At 36.7% G+C, this 20,454-nt stretch overlaps 1 protein-coding gene across 5 annotated transcripts in view; it reads right to left on the bottom strand.

Annotated features, from left to right (window-relative positions):
- The window catches only part of NTRK2 (neurotrophic receptor tyrosine kinase 2), a gene marked incomplete at its 3' end in the record, with an annotated part of 340,861 nt that overhangs the window by 265,650 nt on the left and 54,757 nt on the right, over window positions 1-20,454 (bottom strand). For 4 of the 5 annotated variants that reach the window (XM_084238704.1, XM_084238705.1, XM_084238707.1 and 1 more), the window contains exons 6-8: window positions 17,340-17,476; window positions 16,675-16,807; window positions 13,518-13,889 (exon numbers count right to left, since the gene is read on the bottom strand). In XM_084238704.1, coding sequence (XP_084094830.1) covers window positions 13,518-13,889; window positions 16,675-16,807; window positions 17,340-17,476 — 642 coding nt within the window. The remainder of the gene's footprint in view (window positions 1-13,517; window positions 13,890-16,674; window positions 16,808-17,339; window positions 17,477-20,454) is intronic. The other variant, XM_084238706.1, reaches the window with a different exon arrangement.

The following is a 20,454-nucleotide window of genomic DNA, read 5'->3' as shown; positions in this document are numbered from 1 at the left end:
TTACATCAAAACATTAGTTTAGTCATAACATTTTGACTCAAAGATCCAAAGTGACATTTGAGGCCAATGAGAAGGAACAATTTCAAATCTTGAAGTTACTGGATGGGAGTGCAAAACATAGTTTTTAAAAGTAAAATCACAATTCAAACATATTTCTTTGTGATACAATTTGACATATTCCCTTTAAATCATATCAAAAGAAAAAAATACATATCACATGCACAAAATCATCCAAGCCACAACTTAGAAGAAATAGTTTAACATGCATAAAACAAGCAAAGACAATATAATTCCCTAGTTAAAATCAGCTCAAGTTAAATATACACACACAAAATAAAAACTCAAACATAGAATTGATTTATAGAAAATGTCAAACATCAATATGTATATATGAGTATAAAATTAAAGAATGTATTTTATAAGTTAAATGTGTAAATAAATATAACTTTTTAATCCATCTAACTTTCAACTTTAAAGGTCTTCATTAATCAAACTTAAATTTCAAGCCAAATATTGAAATTTAGCCTGCTGCTTCTTCAGATCATGAAGGTGGTTTGAAAATCTGTTAAAGTTAGATTTTTACACTAGTGAAATGTGCCTATCATTCAATTTAAAAAGCAAAAGTAGAAAAAGATAATTCATTTAGCATAGTGGACCTTTTGGTTTCTTACCTTCCACATTGCTAAGAAAACCCCATTTAATTCAAGGGGTTATAGTTCATCAGAGGATTGACTTGATTTAAACTGATTTAAATTTAAACCCTCAGTTAAGGGTTCATCCATTTTTCTTATCAATAATGGAGGTAAAATGGACTCAACTGTGTCTTGAATCAAATGGAGGATGCTGGGGAAGTTCTCTTCCTTCTGGAACATTTTCAGAAATTCTCCCCCTTTCTCCCATCCATGTGAAGGACAGTAACCCCTCTGCTGGGCCTCAGGTAAAAACTATTAAGGGGAAAGAACCTTCAGTGAAGTCAGCACAAAGGGCAGGGAGTGCACAGATGAAAAAAATCTCAGTCCCTCATGACATGGTTGAGCTGTTGGTTGAGCCAAGCCCCCTACCTTTGAGTTTCCTGTCTGAGAGCCAAAGGACCTCATTATACAAAAATCATAATTTTGAATTAGGTTTACTGTCATAGCCAGAAACTGATATACCCTCCTTTTCTTGGTAGCCATGGCTTTCAAACAGGTAATTAGTTCCCAATTATGGAATCAAAATGTCTGTTAGAGCACAATAGATTTACTGCTTCCAAGAACAGGTCAAGAGAGAGAAAATGTTATTTACGGCACACACTGTAAATATCAAGGGAAAACAGCCATCAATATTGAATGATTTTTGAAATAGTATTTTGGCCTATATAATGCTTGAAGTGTATATTTAACTGAGCTTAAAGGTCTTATTTTAGACAACCATTTTGAAAAAATAGAAAATAAAGACAACAGGATAGCTACCTTCATAAATTACATCAGTATAATACATGCTTGAACCTATAAAAGCAAAACAAAGATTTGTAAGTACACACGTGGTATTTAAAAATTACTGACTTATGTCAACTAAATAAACTAAATATCGATTAAAGTTTTTTTTAATTGAATAGAATGTTCTACAAAACAGGTTAAATAAACCTTAAAACTCTTGGTTTGTATTGTGTTAACTCCTTCCCTCCTTAGTCCCATAACCTCCACCCTCCAAAGAAGAAAATAAAGAGAAATCACAGTCACTTTGGCTGAAAAAAACTTCATTAATCAATAAATACAACAATTTCTTAATTTCATTAATTTCATTTTTCTTATATGGTTGGTCATTTTAATTGCAATTTTGATATTTTTATTCCAGAGACAGATGATTTCCAGACCACTTTTGTTATTCTCTGATGATTTGGGAGTTACTTTCAAAATATGTTTGGCAGATCCATTTTCAATGACAAACACATATTAGTCATTGTGTATAATGATTTCTAAAGCACAGTTTTGCTTTTCACTTGGCCTTGGGGGTTGGGGGGTGGTCCCAAGACTGAAGAAACCCCTTTATTTTTGCCCTAATACAACACAGAAAAATAAATATATTTTCTCTATTGAAACCATTCACATATTAGAGATTATAAATAAATGTTATATCAGAATGAAACTCAAAAGCATATCCACTTAATTTTGTTGGATGACGTTAGTCACCAAGATTATCAGAATATTCTATTTTAAAGTATTCCCAAGAGAATTTGCAAAAATACATTTTTCAACTATCATCTGCAAAAAAACATTTTCTACTCAGAACTAACTGGTTCTCTATATAAAAGCCTACTTGGAAATAAAATTAAATTTTTGTATAATATATACCTGATTACAAAACCAAATTTCCAGAGCTACTTACTATGCCTTCAGTCTTCATAATGTAAAAAAGTAAAACTTATAAATCATGAAGCTTACTGTTATCATTCCACTTCTGAAATCTTAGCAGAAAATATCACTTATAGTGAAACTTGAGCCAGTTTTCCATTCATGTATCCCCCAGTGACTAATCAAGCTTAGTCAAACTAAAGAATCAAATAAAATTGGCCCTAATGGTCAAATTAGAGGTTTCATTTTTTACACAGCTCAACTAGCAAAATATCTTTTTCCTTTCAACAGCTAATCCCTTTTAAATTGAGGTATCATTGGTTTCTAACTTAAGTTTCAGTTGTATAGTGTCATGACCCAACATACATTACCTCATGATCACCACCAAGTCTAGTTTCCATCCATCATCACACAATTGATGCCCTTTTCTATTTCACTCACGCCCCTCCCAAATCTTTTTCCCCATGACAACCACAAATCTGCTGTCTATGTCTAAGGGGTTTTTCTGATTTCTTGTTGTTGTTGTTTTGGTCTTTTTGCTTATTTAGCAGGGGGAAAATTAAGTAAATGGTTGTGCACAATGATTCTGGGAGGCTGCCTACAGCTCTGCCATCCACACTTTGCATAACTTAGGGGGCGTCATCCAGACTGTGGTCTGTGTGATGGTACCACCTGAAACTGTGCAGTGCACAACCACGTGTAATGAGCCTGCATCAATTCATATGGAAACACTGATTCCAGTATACATCTATTTCACTTTGAGCTTTATTATCCAAAACACCATTTTAAAGCAGTTTTGAGTTTCAGCACATCAATATGTATTGTCAGGATTTTTTGTAGCTGACATAGGCCCTTCCTGTGAAAGGTCTTAAAGGCTGTCCTATAGTTTGACTGGTAATTCAGTGAGTAAAAAGAGCAAGAAATCCCAGCGGCACCCCAGTGATGTCATTTGCAGAGTGCCTTCCGTCTTCTGAAATTCTTTCCCTTGCATAATTCTGGAGCAAATGGTGACCCCAAGTGATGAGAATGTCCTACCCTTGCCAAAGGAAAATTTCTATCACCCCAAATGAGCAAGTGATCCTTTGAACTGCTCAGTATTCCATTATTCAGAAGACCCCACTCTGATCCTCCTCTTACCAAGCCTTCTGAATCTGCAAAGAACTTGCCACCAGAACCCAGTCATTATTTCTAGACTTCATTCTATCTTTCAATAACCAAATTTCCCTCCAAACTGCCCCACACCCACTTAAGCCAGTTCCCCTTTAATCTGTCAGTCCCATGGTGGCCACACCACCAGGAGGAGCTTCCTCTTACCTAATACCCAAGGAAGGGTTAAGGACTGAGCTAGACAGGTGGGCTGGAAGGTATACATACACACACACACACACACACACACACACACACACACACACTCATTATCTCAGGTATATCTACCTCTCATTGCATAGTCACAGTCAGGGCAAAGGGCATGGCTCCGACTAGCACTACCAAACCATTATGTCCCAGCATGAAACACCATGAGAATTTAACTTTAATTCAGCCTTCCAGGTCTAAAATTACAAACACATATTTTCAAAGGCAGGAGGAAAGAACTATTTTGTTTAATAATTCATTAAGTTGACTTTTTCTAAGTATTTCGATATATATGTATATGTATATATATATATATGAACCTTCACTTATACTATGATCATTAATCATCCTAGATTACCTGAAATCAAGGGGATTCCTAGACTTTAGATTTTAGTTCTAAGCAAAACCTTGCAGTTTTTCCAGGAATTAGTTATCCCAGACAGAGACTTTCAGTGCTAACCAGGACAAATTAGTCACCTGGTTTTGTTCTCATGCTCCCAGAGACACTGCACATGGGATTGGTGGGCCTTCTGTGATTCCAAAAGAAAGTAAGATGAGACTGAGGATTCAAAGCCAGATTTATATAAGGGACACACTGAAAGGGACTCAGGGACTATGACTGTCAGACGGGTTTCATCAGTACCATCACAGTAAAGGAAGATCAAACACATTACTGTCACAGAGCTCCCAGGAAGGACTAAGAACATCAAATCCAATCAATTTATTATAGCAAATGTTGGGTGTAGAAAAATGGGATTTGGATTAGAATCCAAATAAAGTAGGTTAGCCCATAATCTGGAAAACAGACCATTTTCTAGATTTATGATCCATATCAATGATTGCATTTCTGACGAAGTTTACCAGCAAAACCAGCAGTACATGTCTAAAACTTTCTGAAAAGCACTATCTATTCCTAACTGCATGTCCCCAGAGTATAACACCTATTGCCACTTTACTTTAATTGTCAATAAAAGTCAATTTAGTGCAAATTTATGAAACTGGCAGAAAGACATGTGGGAACAACCATAATGGGGTTTCTTCCTCTCTACCATACTTCACGATGCCTGATGAAGGCCTGTTGCTGCAAGAAAGAAATGCCTTTTCACTCACAAAGGTTTACGCAGCCAGGCACATGGGCGAATGAACACAGATACCTAGTGTTTATGAAAAACAAGAGTTGTGCTACTCCAGCTGCCCTCTACTCATCAAGAACAGCATTTTATTTCCAGCAGCTTCTCAGCCAAGATAACTTTCCATAATATTTACCCTTCGGTAGTGAGGTAGTGACTAACATCGTCTTAAATGTACAGAAAAACAATCATCACTTCCTTTTTTAGACTTCTGGCAATGGTCAAATTGTGAAAATATCCTGCCATTTTTTAAGTCTAATCTCTAACAGACTCCTTTCAATACATTCGTTATAAACCATTACATGGTAAAAGCAGAAGTCCCTGCTGGAGATATTCAACTCTAAAGGGTGAATGAGGAAAGGTAAACACTGGTAGGAGGGGAAAAAAAATCCAACAAAAAGAGGGTGAATCAATGATAAATGGGCAGCATCTGCTCATAGTGGAGACTTAAAAAGGGTTATGCCTCTTTGAATACTGTCCTACTATCTTCATCAGGTGAGAAATCTCAGATATAGGCAGCAGGAGGTGGCACCAAGACCTAACACTTCATGCTGGGAGTCTCTGACTAGAACATGGAAATCTGGAAACTCCACTTATGCTCATGAGCACTGCAAACAGCTGTGTACCTCAACCACTCACTTAAGAGCAGGAACCCCAACTCCTTCCCAGCCAAAAGACGAGCACCAAATCAGCACAGAGGAGCTCGAATGTCTGCTTGTCTGATATTCATATCCTATTTTCTGATGTCTATGGAGCCACTCTGGGTGTTCCCCTCACTTGGACAGTCATGTCACTTCAGGACATTCTCAGCCCTGGTCCCCAGCTGCACAGCAGGCTGGACCACCTAGACTATGTAATTGCACCCTATGGCCTTTGCAAAGTCACCTAATGACACATTTTTCAGAATATATTCCTGCTGCAAAGTGACATGTGACTCCATTTGGCACTTGATCCAACTCGTGTTGTTAGGAACTAAGGGCAGAAGTCTGACAGGCCCAGGAGGCTGCCTGAAGTACTCCCAGGGAGAAGAATAGAGACCAAGTTGCAGCCACACAGCATCCTGACACAACTCTGCTTTAAATGTGCGACTTCCACACCTCAAGATATAAACCCTTAGAGCATTTAGACTTCCAAATGTGGATGATAATATCAAACTTTTCTCCTGAAAATATCAACTCAAAATACTTCACCATCCTCTTAATCCCATGCTAAAGGACTTAAAGTGAGGGCCTTTTTACTTCCATTTTCTCATCTGCCATAGCTGATGAGTAAATCTTCATGAGTAAATCTTTATGACTTTTTTCACTGTAACACTCTACAGTTAAACGGAAAACACATTTGTAGGATTAAAAAAAAAAAAAACTGTGAGAAGACTGGTATCAGAGCAGTATGGTTCACCTTCCACTCTGCTGTGAAGATAAAAATAATGGAGGGGCCAGAAGACTCATCTATTTCCTCCTTTAAGCTTTTTCTTTCTCTTAAATGCCCCATAAGAAAAAGACTTCTATCTGTTCCATTTGCACACTTGGATGTGATCTTGAAAAATATTTCAGAGAATTTCATATCATAAGACAATAGGAAAAGATGCGCTCTTTTCAAGTAAATGATCCTTGCTTTGTCAACAATGCTTTCTAACCCATGGCAGTCCATCTTGAGTCTCCAGATCCTTCTCTCTTACCTCTCTGCATCCCAGGCTGAACTCAGGGCCTGAAAACATTGCGGGGTTCAGATGTCTGGGTCTCATTTCTGACTGAACCTCTAATGTGCTGTGCAGCATTATAAGTCTCTTCACTTTTTCTCTAACAAAGGAAGCTTCTATGAGACAGGAGAAGATAATAGCTCTAGCTTTGGCAACTCCTCAGGAGCTTCGGGGAGCATAATTAATTAACATTAGTACTCTTGAGACATAAAGAGCTATTTAAGTATAAATCTTAATTATCATGATTATTATGAGTCTATGGTTGAGCCATGCTCTTCTTGGTTAAGGCAGAGAGACAGGTAGAATGTTCTTTTCTTTCATTACCAGGACAAAAAACGGGTAGAGACAAATAGCCTAACAGGGAAACAGAGGGGAGCTTTACATTTTCTCAATGTAACATTTGGAGAAATTCTTCCTCTGCATTCTTTGACCTAAGTACGCCAAACCTAAATCTGCCAGTGTGGGGGCAATTCTAAGTGCTACAGAGAGAGCTAGTTCATCCAGAAGTCATAAATCTTTTGATAAAATAGCACTACTAAGAAGCTGTGGGGAAAACTCTTCCAATATTTATAGTTTGTTCCTGACGTGCATTTTGCATAGGAGATAACTGATCCAGAATTAGGCAGCATAAGTCACTAACTCCCACTGCTTGTGTGAATGAGCATTCTTGAGCTGTGACATTCTTCCTGAATGAGTGGGCCAGAGAGATACTCTTTATGTACCGCCTAAAGACTGGGAAGCTTTAAAACAAGGGTATTTTATTACTGAGTGCTTTAGCTAAATTTGCTCCAAACCTGAAAAAGTCATCACTGGGGTTGTCATTTCAATAGAATCTATCTTAAATAATCAATATGGTCATATTCATAAAAATTTCTGACCTTGAAAATTCTTGAAACTTTTGTTATCTGATCAGAAAACAGCAGCAATGGCTTCAAGTTTCTTCCTCATGCAATCTCCGCAAGCAATCTCTCTGCCATTAATTTCTGCTTTAAAAGACACCCTCAGTTCTTCTAATCTCTACTCAGTTCCCCTTGCACACCTCCTTGTTCATGAAGAGATTGTTCTATATGTAGTGTTAAATTCCAATGGCAATCACATTGCGGATCAATTTCATCTTAGACAAGCCTCATTTTTGGCCCGTAAGCTAAATAAGATACAGAGAATCTTTGAAGAATCCTCAGATAACCCTGAACTTCCCATGTGGGTGCCTGCTCTGCTGTCTTACTTTTTATTCACTCTCCCAAGCCTTCTTAAGTCATGTATGTACTCATCCTATATTTTTACCAAATTAAAGCGCAACTCTACATACCAGCTCATCTATATTTTAGTCACTATCACAGTTGATATGCTCAGGGAAGTCAGTGAGGTAATCTTAATGGATGTGTGATTAGTTCTTCTGGTGCCCCACCCCCATTTTGCAAGAGAGACATGAATCACCCCACTACTCAAGTGTGACTCAAGGATCTGCAGCATCAGCACATGATGGAGCTTAAGAATACAGAATCCTAGTCCTTTCTCCAACCCACAGAATCAAAATTTGCATTTTAAACAGAATCTGTTTAGTCTGTTTTAATATGGTTAAACAGGAGATCTGTATGTTCATTAAATTTCAAGTAGTCTTAGCCCACAACTGCACAAGAAGTTTGACCAAAGTCAAAAGTCCCTTCTGGGCATAAAGACTGGCCATTAAACCAAGTACAGAGTTTTGATTTCTAACTCATACAGGACATGCATGCTCTATCAGTTGAGATTTTATTTGCAACTAAAGTCACCAAAGAATTGTTGTTTATTACTCAATGATGAGCAGAAAAATCTCCCTTGGGTCAAAGCACCCACCCAAAGCACTGATCCTCAACCTTGGAATCCCTGGGGATTTTGAAAACAAATAGAGCCAAAACCCAAGCCTCATCCAGGGGCCAGTGAATCAGAATTGCTAGAGATGGGTCCCAAGAATGTATCTTAAAAATGAAATAAAATAATAATTAAAATGACCCAGTTAATTGTAATGTGCGCCAAGGAGTAGGATGTTACTGTTCTTTTTTTTTTAATTTTTTTTTATTTATTTTTTTTTTTATAGAGGCATGCTTTATTTATTTGTTTGCTGGTTTGTTTGTTTGTTTTGTTTATACATGCACTGGGTACAGTCAGAAGCGCGGGAGGGTGAGAGAATTCACCAGAGCCAGAGCGGGGAGCAGAGCAGGCAGAAGGACCGAAGTACACTGCTGAGGGGAGCAGCGGGCGGCAGGAGAGGTCTGCACGCCATGTGGGACCCTCCTCTGGTGGCCGGGGAGCAGCCGGGGATCGAACCGGCGCCGCAGAGGCCGCGCGCAGTTTCCCAACCCAGCGCTCAACCGCTGCGCCACCGGGGAGGCCCTAGGATGTTACTGTTCTTGAAGCCAGATTATTCCTGTGAATAAATTTTAAAGGAAGAATGGAAACAAAAATGAAATAAATAAAATTAGCTTACTGTCACAAGTTGTGCTCTTGGGTGTACTCAAAATATAAAAACTATTGTTTTCTAAATTTCGTTTTGAAGCTGAAAGTTGGGTTTTGTGCTTTAAACATAACCCAAAACTGACTAGAACTGAGTTCAGTTATAAGCCTGATTCCAAAATGATCTGTCTAGCACTTTGAAATTGTGAAAATCTTTCCTCCAAGCCAAGTTTCCAGTGATTAGCAGATGGGAAAGGCATTGACTTGGAAAGTGGGGACCTTCTAACCTCTACAGATCTGATAACATTAGCAACTGATCTGGGCCTGGGGTCAGAGTCTGAGGTCTGCAAGGCTCAGCAATGAGGAAAGACATTGTATAGGAATCTTTACTGCCTTTACCCCGCTCCATGGATGCCACCTTCTAGGCCTGACTGATACAGGATGGTACGTCCACCCTATCCTTCCTCCAAGTGAAAAGCAGAGCATCTGCCCTCATATCCAGTGTCTCCACTCCAGATAGCAGTGAAAACAATCAGCAATCAATATTAAAGTACAGCAACCTGTCCATCTTCTTTCAGGGTCACCTATTCTTGTTTAGGGACTTTTGCTTACGTTTTTTCATTTGTATTTTCATTGATTTTGATGCTCTTCATTCTCTAATCCCAAGTAGAGAATGGATTCCTAAACAAGGTCCCCACCCATGAATATCTCAGTTCTGAGCTGCATGAGGAGCACATACTGTAAGGACACAGAACTGCCACTGAATTCTGTCTGTGTGTGGCATTGCAGTGGCTTCACAGTGAGCCCAGGCTCCCTGTGCCTTGTAAGCCAGGAGATTGACAATGGAACAAGAAGGAAGTCATCGAAACAAGTAGGAAGAAAAATAGCAGAAACATCTTATCACAAAGCTCTGTGACAGCAATGCTTCTTCATTAATTGCTATATGGTGACAGCAGACATGTTGAAGGAATATACACCGAACTCAAACTGTTATCCTTAATTTGGAATGTACCTATAGACAGCAGGAAAATTGCACCTATAATAGGTATAGGTACAATTTGTTTATTTTTTCTTTAGTTTTAAAGGGAGATTAGAGGAAGAGACAGCAATTCTAGGAAAGACCAGGACATATGACATGGCTACAAATCTCATAAATGCCCACAAAAATTCTATCACACAAGCCAAATGAAGTCAATTTTTAATTGATGACCCATCAATTAAACTTAATGGGTTGATGACCCATTAGGGCCATTTATATCTACTGTCATGGTGGGTCAAGTCTTTCTCATTTCCACTTTTATTTAATCCTTGATAGCTAGCCCTTGAGTAAATATTCAAATAAAAAAAGTCTTTTCTAAAAGTAGAATTTTTGAAATTATTTTTAAAGATCTAATAAAAAATAATGAACACAAGGAAAAGAGAAAATCCTCATAAAATAACTTATTTTTGATAAATTATTTCTTTTAAAGAGAATATTTGAGAGACTCCAATTATTCTTATGCTAGAAAGCAATTCTTTCTATCACTAGATAAGTTAAAACTACAGAAATGCTCAATAAAAACGAGGTCACATGAATAAGAGTAGTTAAATTCTCCCACATATTGGCACCCTACAGAAATGTTTAAGAAAATACATCAAAATCCTATCTAAAATAGAAATTACAGGCTTTCCACTGGCAGAGCTGTGTATATATCAAAGCACACAGAACATGTCTAAAACTTTAAATGCCAGCCCTTCACCCTGAATCAAGTTCACCTCCAACAGTTTCAAAAGGCAGTCAATGGTGAAATTCAAATCAATTCTGAATTTTAGTTAAGAGTAACATACAAATGTCAGATTCTTAGTTTTGAGAAATAAAAATAATGCAAGATGTTAACAATGGAGAAAAAATGGGTGAGGGCTCTTTAGTGACTCTCTGTACATTCTTTGCAACTTTTCTGTAAATCTAACATTATTCACAAGAACATGAAAACAATAATTTGAAGAAATATATGTACCCCATGGCTATGTCACCATTATACACAATAGCCAAGAGTTGGAAACAACCTAAGTGAACATCAGCCTATGATTGGATGAAGGAGATGTATACATGCACAATGGAATTCTACTCAGGTATAAAAATGTGTGCAGTCCTACCATTTGCAATGACATGAATGGACCTAGGGGGCATTATGCTTGGTAAAATAAGTCAGATAGAGAAAGATAAACAATGTAGGTTTTCACTCAAACATGGAAAATAAAGATACAAAACAAATGAACAAACAAAACAAAATAAAAACAAACGCTAAGACTATAATAATAATATAATTTACTGGAAGAATAAAAAGAGTCAATTGCATGATGATGGACAGAATCTAGACTTTTGGTGGCCAACATAATATTATATATTCAGATATTGATTTATACTGTTGTACGCCTGAAACCTCTACATAAAAAGTTTCTTATTAGCTACATGAAAAATACAGTAGTCACAAATAAAATACTGGTTAAAAACTAACAAAGCAGTTGTCTCAAAACAGTCTATAAACTTAACAACAATGCTATATTCCCCCAAATATGCAGGAAGAAACAGTAATCTAGAGATTTACCATGGCAAATGTAGCCAGGCAGCTAAATTCTCAATTAAGAAGATTTAATGAGAAATATAACAACTGCCAAGGTGTCTGGGTAAGGCATCCAAACTTAGTTTGTTTTATGTGCTCCTGAAAGGCTGTTTGTAAATCAAACTTATATAATTCAAATCACATTTTGAACAAGCCAAGGAAGCTTGCATATTTAAAAAGCTGTTTAATAAATACCAGGTTGGTGGGAAGATTTATTACGTAATGAGAACGACTGCATTCTCATCTATTGTTTGGTGTCTTCACATCCATCACCTTTGACTGTGGAGCGGCTTGGTAAGCCACACAGCATATGCTGCCCAAGCAGGCACTGCCTCACAGAACTTCAAATTTCCTTTTGCTTTCCCAAGTCATCTTCAGGTGACTTTAATGAACTTAGAGCTATTACTATTACACAGGTCCCAATAGTCTAACACAAGTCTCGGCCTCCACAATGATATCAGGTTTGGGGCTATAAGATAGAGCAAATAAGAACATTCCACTGAACATAAGGGCACTATATATTTTTTGAATTAGTGTTCTATTATTCAGATAAATACCCAAAAGATAGATAACTGGATCACATGATATTTCTATTCTTAATTTTTTGAGGACTTTCCATATTGTTTTCCATAGTGACTGCACTGATTTACATTCCCATCAATAACATACAAGCCCCTCTTTTCTTCACCTTCTCCCCAACACTTGCTATATCTTCTCTTTTTGATAATAAAGATTCTAACAGATATGAGGTGATATCTCATTGGGGCTTTGATTTGCATTTCTCTGATAATTAGTAATGACGAGCATCTTTCCATGTGCTTGTTGGCAATCTGTATGTTTTCTTTGGAGAAGTGTCTATTCAGATCCTCTGCCCATTATTTAATCAGGTTGGTTTGGGTTGTTGAATGGTATGAGTTCTTTATATATTTTGGATATTAACCCTTTGTCAGATGTATGACTTAAAAATAGCTAGTGATAGAAGTCAGCTGAAGAAAGTCAAATATTGTATAACCTCACTCATATGTGGAATATAAATTATAAAACAAACAAAAACAGATACAAAGAACAAAATGTGGTTACCAGAAAGGTATTTCTGGTGGACAAAAGGATAAAAGAGGTCAATACTAGGGAGATGGATGGAAATGAGACAGTTGGTGGTGAGCCTGATGTAGTATGTAGTGATGTCGAATTACATTATTGTGCAATCCAAACTTATATAACGTTATAAGCTAACTAAATTTATTAAGAAAAGAGGAATTTTCCACTGCATGACAGTATCTGAAGCAAGTAAATGCAAGGCAATAGTCTCTAATATTACTGGGCTTCAAACTGAAATTCTCCACCTAGCCACAATGTGGATCCTTAATGCCTGTCACCTTTCTTCTAACCTTCTAACCTCTTCTACCTATTGGTCATATCAAAAATATTACCACTCCTAGAAAAACAATTCAGGCTATGATAAAAAAAATAATAATAATACCTCAATGCAATGATTCCAGATGAACAAAGCATTTCAGGACAATGGTTTTTCAACCGTGGATGAGAAAGGAATGTGAATTACAGAGAAAGGATGGAAAATAAATATAAATATTTATGAGCCAACCAGATACAATTAGGCTGCTCAAAGTTTTGCATGAGTTTTGCCTTCATGGGTACAAAATCTCATTAATCACTGGAGACAAAATCAAACATGTATATTAGATTATTTTTTAAATGATCCCTGCTACAGACTTGGCATATAGACTGAAGAGACCATGAACCTAAGAAGACCATGAACCATGGCCCTAAAAAGACTCACAGATGTTTAGATGGCCTCCTATACTCCACACGTGTCATAAGATGCAGACCTGTGTAGACCTGAGCCCCAGAATAAAGACTCATGTCACAAAACCTACCCCAGTTGAATATAATTCCACTAGATAATAGCATTTCAAGTCACTTGGTTTGGGGGTGGTTCATTGTATACATGATTTTGATAATAGCTGAGTAACATCCCAATCCTCTCCCCAATGCAAAAGCATCAAATACTCACCAGTGTCAATACCAGGCCTGCCCATGAAGTGAGCAGAAATCTGTTTCTCATCCTTCCCATACTCATTCTTGGCTACTAACTTGTAGTCCCCGTTGTTCATGTGAGTGGGATTATCCAGCTGGAGGCAGCCATGGTATTCCGTGTGATTGGTAACATGGATTTTAGTACAGATGTATTTGGACTCATTCAATATTGCCCCGTTATAGAACCACTGAAGCGCTGGTTTGGGGTTGCCTTTCACAGTGAATGGAATGCACCAGTGGTGGTCTGAGGTTGGAGATTCGAGAAATGTGATAGTTGGAGCAACTAAATTGAAAAAGAGAGAGTTAATAGCATCAGAATGCTCAGAATTCGCCCCATGTCCAGATTTCTAACATAGGGGAATCTTATTCACTATTGTTTGGGTTAAGAAAATATATAACTATGAACTCTGGAATCCATCAATATTTTGTATTATTAAAGTTGTTTTAATTCCCCACAGAGAGCTTCAGAAAGACTCCTTTCTCTACTTTACTTAAGACCCATGCACCACAGTCATTTTTAAAATTTATTCAGTGTAAGAACCAGCTCCAAACAGAGCCAAGAGATTTCTGACAGTGGAAAAGGTTCATTTGAGGTTAACTTGATTTCTAATACATATGCCTTAGTATTATGTATATTCATTATGAAAAGATTGAGGGGCACTATTTATACATTGTTTCCTCATTAAATAATACAAATAATGACAAAACATGACTTTGGAAGTCTTGACGGAAGCGCTAATCCCACATAACTTATCTAATTGATCAATGTCATGAATGTTGCTACTAATTTTGACTGATTACTATAAAGTATGATAAATTGTGATTTGTCACTGCTTGTAAATAGAAAATGTCCTTTAAAAGCATCACATTCCATTATAGTTCAGTCCATTTGTGCTAGATTTCAAATGCCAATGCTCTTTCTATTATCCTCTAAATGTCTAGAGTTCTTTCTAAACCTAGACAAACAAGCTAGAAATGATTTTAAGTATAAAGCAATTTATATTTCAGGGATAAACAAACATTATCAAGTAGCATTTTTAAACAAAGTACTTAGCTTGAATGAAGGCATTTAAAATCCCTCATCACTTTTTATTTTAATGTGGCCTGACTGATAATTACAAAATCAAAGGCCAGAAAAGACCTTCAAGATCTAATGGCATCATTTTTCAGATGAAGGAACCCAAGTCCAATGCGATTAAGTGACTTAGTCAAGGTTGTCCTGCTGAAACAAATGTAACTGAGAGGCAAATCTGAAACAGGAATCCAGGTCTCCTGATGCCTAATCCAGTAGCCCTGCCCATTCAGACACTGCTCCCTGGTTATATGGGTTCCGCACCTTGTAGTTCAATACAAAAAGGGGAAACATCATCTACCCTTTGTGGGGACACTGCAAATGTTATCTCAGTTGTTAATATTCTCTATCATTTATTCCTTCTACTCTTGATCTTGAATGTGATAGCTCTATGGTCAATTCCTCAAATTACAGTGATCACATAGATATTTGCTTAAACCGAGAAAATTCTGAATCTGAATGTCCTTATTAGATAACCCGATATTATCTGATTTTACCTCCTATTTGTGCTCAGATAAATCCTCCCAGGACAACAAGAAGAAGCAAAGCTGATAAGAGAGACTAATTCACCTTCAAAATCTACAGGAAGATTTCCAGTTAGCAGTGAAATTCCTTCTAAGTGAGCACAGGGAGTATCTGAACTCTGCAGATGTGTGTTGTAACAGGGTTCTTCATCTTAAGAAATGCAATACTATAAAACTTAAATTTACAAACTTAATTTTTTATCAAATACCTGTCATAGGTGTAATATTTTTTTCATATGTTACGTCATGTATAAAAATTCAATTTAAACACAATTTGGGGAAGGGAGCTCTAAATCCATTATCCAGAATAAAGGCACACGTAAAACACACCTATTTAGAGGTCTGTGTTACAAAGAACATGATAGGGCAGGTTCTACACTTACCTCCTCCCACCAGCCCAGGCCCCCAAACCCAGAACCACTTATTCTACCATGTCAGATGAGCTTTGGGGGAGGTGCTGATTTAAAGAACATATGTTGGAAGCTGGTTGCATATGTTTGGGGGATAGCACTGACTTCAGGCTTCTGAGAGTGGGTGAAATGATGAGAAATTAGGAGTCCAGTATCTACTGGGCAGAGGTGGTTCTGACAGTAATAAAGAATTAGGTTGGTAATTTCAGTGATTCACTCCAGTAAGCATGTGCTGCATGTGTGCAATGTGTATTCATTCTGACATATATGCAATGATGTGAAAAGTGTATATTCTCAACCAAACCCTAATCCAAACAGAATAGAGCCTCATTAATTTATACCATGCCAGCTCAGAATTTGTAATGATGTGAAAATTATATGATTTTTACTGAATACACATTCACACTGAACACCACCATCTGGCATGTTAAGATGTGTTGTGTTATTTATAATACTGGGAAGTAATGCACATATGTTTAAAAAGCATTAATATCCTATATCTCAATCTCAATGTATACTAAAATTTAGAATAACAATAAGTTTTCTAGGTGATAATAATCTTTGACAGCTTAAGTTGGACCTTCCCACAGAAACTTGATGTCAAACTAATGAGGTTTTACTGCATCAACAACACAATTAGGTGTTTATGAACAGCCAGCCAATGCTTTAAATATCACAATTTAAAATTCATTTTGCTTTCATAAAGAAGAAATTTTTAGAAATGGATTAATCAGAATTTACACTAAAACTTATTAACCAGAGGAGGATATCCTGCTGAAAATATATGTAGCAAAAAAAGATGAGGAAGGCACAGAGGACAAGCTGAAGATAAAAATATAATAATAATAATAATAATCTTAAAAGAAACACAATGCATGAGTAAGAGAGTTTAGCAGAAATAGAACAAGTGAAAAAAACTGATGGTCTCTTAATTAAGTACCCACAAAATACTGCCTAAACATTTTTAACACACTTTAGCAACACCTACAGTGACCCAGTGACACATGTCGGTGTGTCCATGATCATTTGCTATTAAAAACACATGCCTGTCTGATTACGTACAGTGTACAGTGAGGTTGACAGAATCTTGATCTTCTCCTACGAGATTTTCTGCCACACAAGTGATTTGCTTTCCACTGTCATCAGATGAAATGTTAGTTATCCTTAAGGAGCCCTGTGTGTGGCTTGTTTCATTCTACAAAAGAATTAACAGAAAAAAATAATCCTTGTTAGTAAGGATCTTAAGGTGACAAGATTTATGGTTTCTTCCCCTAATTAGAGAGAAAATATATGTGTGTGTGTGTATAACATTAGAAAATTGTTTCCATCCTGAAGCAGGCTTAGGCAAGGGAAGAAATCAGAAGTTATTCTATTTCTCCATATTTCAACTCTCTAATGAGAAAAATTGTTTTAATCCTTGAATTTCTACCTACCTTCCTCCAAAGGAAAAGACCACAAGGAGAGTCACCCACTTTGCTCATGATGATACAAAAAAACTCACTAGGACATAGAAACTTTCCCATCTACTGGGCAGACACGACTAATATGCACACCTGTATTAGTCTTTATTAATTAAAGATACACGGAAAGTAAATGTGCATCCAAAACTCATCATAAAGGTCTCTCTGTGACATATAAAATATTAAATGCTCATCACTAGGTTAATGCAACCTCAAGTTTTAAGACACTACCCTCTCTATGAGCACAGAGCCAAGCATAAGCCTTACCATATGCTTGGAAATCAGATTACCGACATCCCAGTACAAATTCGGAACTGGATCGCCTGCAACACTGCAAGATAATGTGATAGACTTTCCTTCTTCTACAGTAAGGTTAGGTGCAGCTAAATTTGCTGATGGCAAACCTGCGGAACAAGAACAGTAATTGGAGACATACACAAACACTTAAATATGTTATCAAAATAACAGCAACAAATTGAAAACTCTTTGTGCTTTAAAATCCACCGTCCATTATTTACTTTCTGACATTGATTTACATTGATCTGAAGATAGACCAGGTTGGAAAGTTTTACAGATTTAATGTGAACCAAAAATGTGCAGTCATAAAATCTAAAACAAATTTTGCACATTTCTTAAAAAGGTTATCACAGGGTTTTCTTTTATTTTAAAAAACCCACTAATTTATAGAAGGATGTTTTCCCTGATTCATTTTTACAGGTACTAATCCAGTGTTTTGCACATAAACAGACAGTCATCTTATCTCCCCCTCTCCTCACCTCCATTTTGTTATAGTCAAGAACAAAAGGGTGAAATGCATCTACATTTTTTTGCATAAATCTATTTTTTTGCATGAAGTAACTCATAAATCCAACCCTCTCCATACCTGGATTTTAAAAGGATTAGATTGTGATTTTAAAACCTTGATTTTGAGTCAGATTGGGGGAAAAATATAGTTTTTAAGCATTTTTCAAAAACTGGAAGCTTGACCATCACAACACTGGAATGTTCCAGTTATATGGATAAATAAAATGGGTCATCCTATTTATGATGAGATTTTAAAAAAAGTTACATGGGTTCTTATCTAATGAAAAGTTCTTTTTGTGTGAAAATCGTGAGAAAGTACTTGTTATCAGATGAAATTTTGAAGCTTATAAACAATTTTTTAAGATTTCAGGAAAGCATCATTTTATACTTTTATATTTCAAATGCTAGCTTTGTTTTATTGATGCTATTAACACTTCATTAAACAATCACACCTATTGGTTGTTTACACTGCTTTAAACCACAGGGGAATCACAGTGTTTTGTTTTGTTTTTTAACATGAAGGTGAATCTCAGGGGGTGAAACAATATGGCACATCCTGTCAGTCAAGTCCACCCCTCATTTGGTATCAGAAACTCTGTTTGGGAACTGCACTCACTCCACAGCTGCGTCCTATGGAACTACGATGCATCATTCACTCCTGAGTAGGTAACCCAGAGGTCAGGAAAGTAATTCATCTTCAATAGTCCTTAAACAGCAATTAACCACCCGCCCCCAGTGGTATCTGACCTACCATCTCACAATGTTATGCATCAAGCCTCTCCTGTGACTCAGTTTTTACTGACAAGGTCTTCATTCTTTATGATAGAAACAAAACTGGAACAAAATTTAGATAGTGTATGTTGTATTATGCTACATATTCCCACCATCCATAGAAGACCGCCCCACAAGACCTGACATTTAGTGACCTATGTGATCTCTTCTCAATTCTCCCTACCTGTCAGCACCCAGTGGAGAGTAGTGTTATAGCTTTCCTGGGATTTCAAAAAGGTTCCCAACACTCTGTGGCATACAGGACAATGAAGCATATGGGGTGATCCAGCAGCAGCCCAGTGAACAGGAAGGAGCACTGGATTAGGAGTGGACCCCCACTCCTAAGCCTGCCTGTACTATGTAGCCTGGGTGAATCATTTCTCCTCTTCTCCCAATGTGTTTTCTTCTCTCTAAGATTCAGCAGTTCAATTAGAAGATCTAATTTAAATTTCTTCTAACTCTAATATCCAGTGACAACGTCTATGACAATTAAGCTTTCTAATTTATTAAGAAGCATGTCAAGGCAAGATGAAAGAAATGGTTTACTTAATGAAAAATCTCCTTGAAGACTCGGCAGTATGATCTAGGTGACTTTTCAAAAATACTTTTTATAGTTTTTAATCAAAACATGCACTCACGTAGTTTAAAGTCTGTAACAAAACTTGTTATGAAAAAACACTAAACGATGTGTGAAAAACAGTAGCCATGTCACACTAATTCCTGTACCCTACAGGCACTAATTTCACCTCTTTCCACTCAGTTTTGGGTTTTGATCCCTACATCACTACATACCATGTTTATATTGCTACTCCTTGATTTTTCTATTTTAATATTATCTAATGACCTCTGACCATTGAGGATAAAACTTAGGTCACTGTCATACATGCCCATACCAAACTTGACATTTTATGTCTTCATATCTTCCCTTTGCTATGAAGTTATGTTGTCTATATTTAGGGGTAAAGCTCATTTGAGTATATAAATCCCACTAACAGCTGATGCATCACATGTAAAGGTTATCAAGTTTTATCAAATTTAAGATAGCATTCATTATAGGATAGAACACTGTGATATGTACCACTAAGAAAAAAAAATTATGCCAGCACAACTCTGATGCAATACTTCCCCACCACTCAGAGCACCTATTATTTGGATGTTGAAGTTTCTAGATAGCCCCTCAAAGTGTTTAATCCTTTCTCTCCAATTTTCCATCTTTTTATCTCTTTTCTATTTAAAGGAAATTTCCTCATATTTACAATACAAACTTTCTTTGGAGGTTTTTCTTCTCTGTCATTGTTTTATTTTCCAAGCCTTTTTTACTGCTCCTGAATAGTCTTCCAATATTATAGCATCCTGTTTTGCTTCTGATTTCTATGAGATATTAATGAAAATTCATTTGAATATTTCTTCTCTCCATATCAACCATCTCTTGCACTGTTTTTCCTTTCTCTTTTTGATTATTTTGTGTTTGTTTTTCTCTCTCATAAGTTTTTATCACATAGTTGATTTTTCTTAACTGTTTACACATCTTTAAGAAGGAGGTATCAGAGGCAAATGCACATTCATGAACTTCCAACCACACTGCAGGGCAATATTATTGGCCTCTACTGGTTCACACCTGATGTCAATATTATAAAAACACTTGGGGAAGGGAATGGTCAAATTTTACAGGTAATGTTCTTCAATATTCTCCTTGGAAGAGGAAGAAGAATAGAAATGTCAATATTCAGAATGGAAATCCATCATTTTCAAAATGGTTCTCAAATCCTCAACTCTACCTAGAGTTCCTCAGGACCTTAGCTCTATC

Source organism: Talpa europaea (genome assembly GCF_964194135.1).
Source record: "Talpa europaea genome assembly, chromosome: 7".
Lineage (NCBI taxonomy): Eukaryota > Metazoa > Chordata > Mammalia > Eulipotyphla > Talpidae > Talpa > Talpa europaea.
The sequence above is the reverse complement of the archived record's forward strand: the minus strand, read 5'-3'. Positions and strand labels throughout refer to the sequence as shown.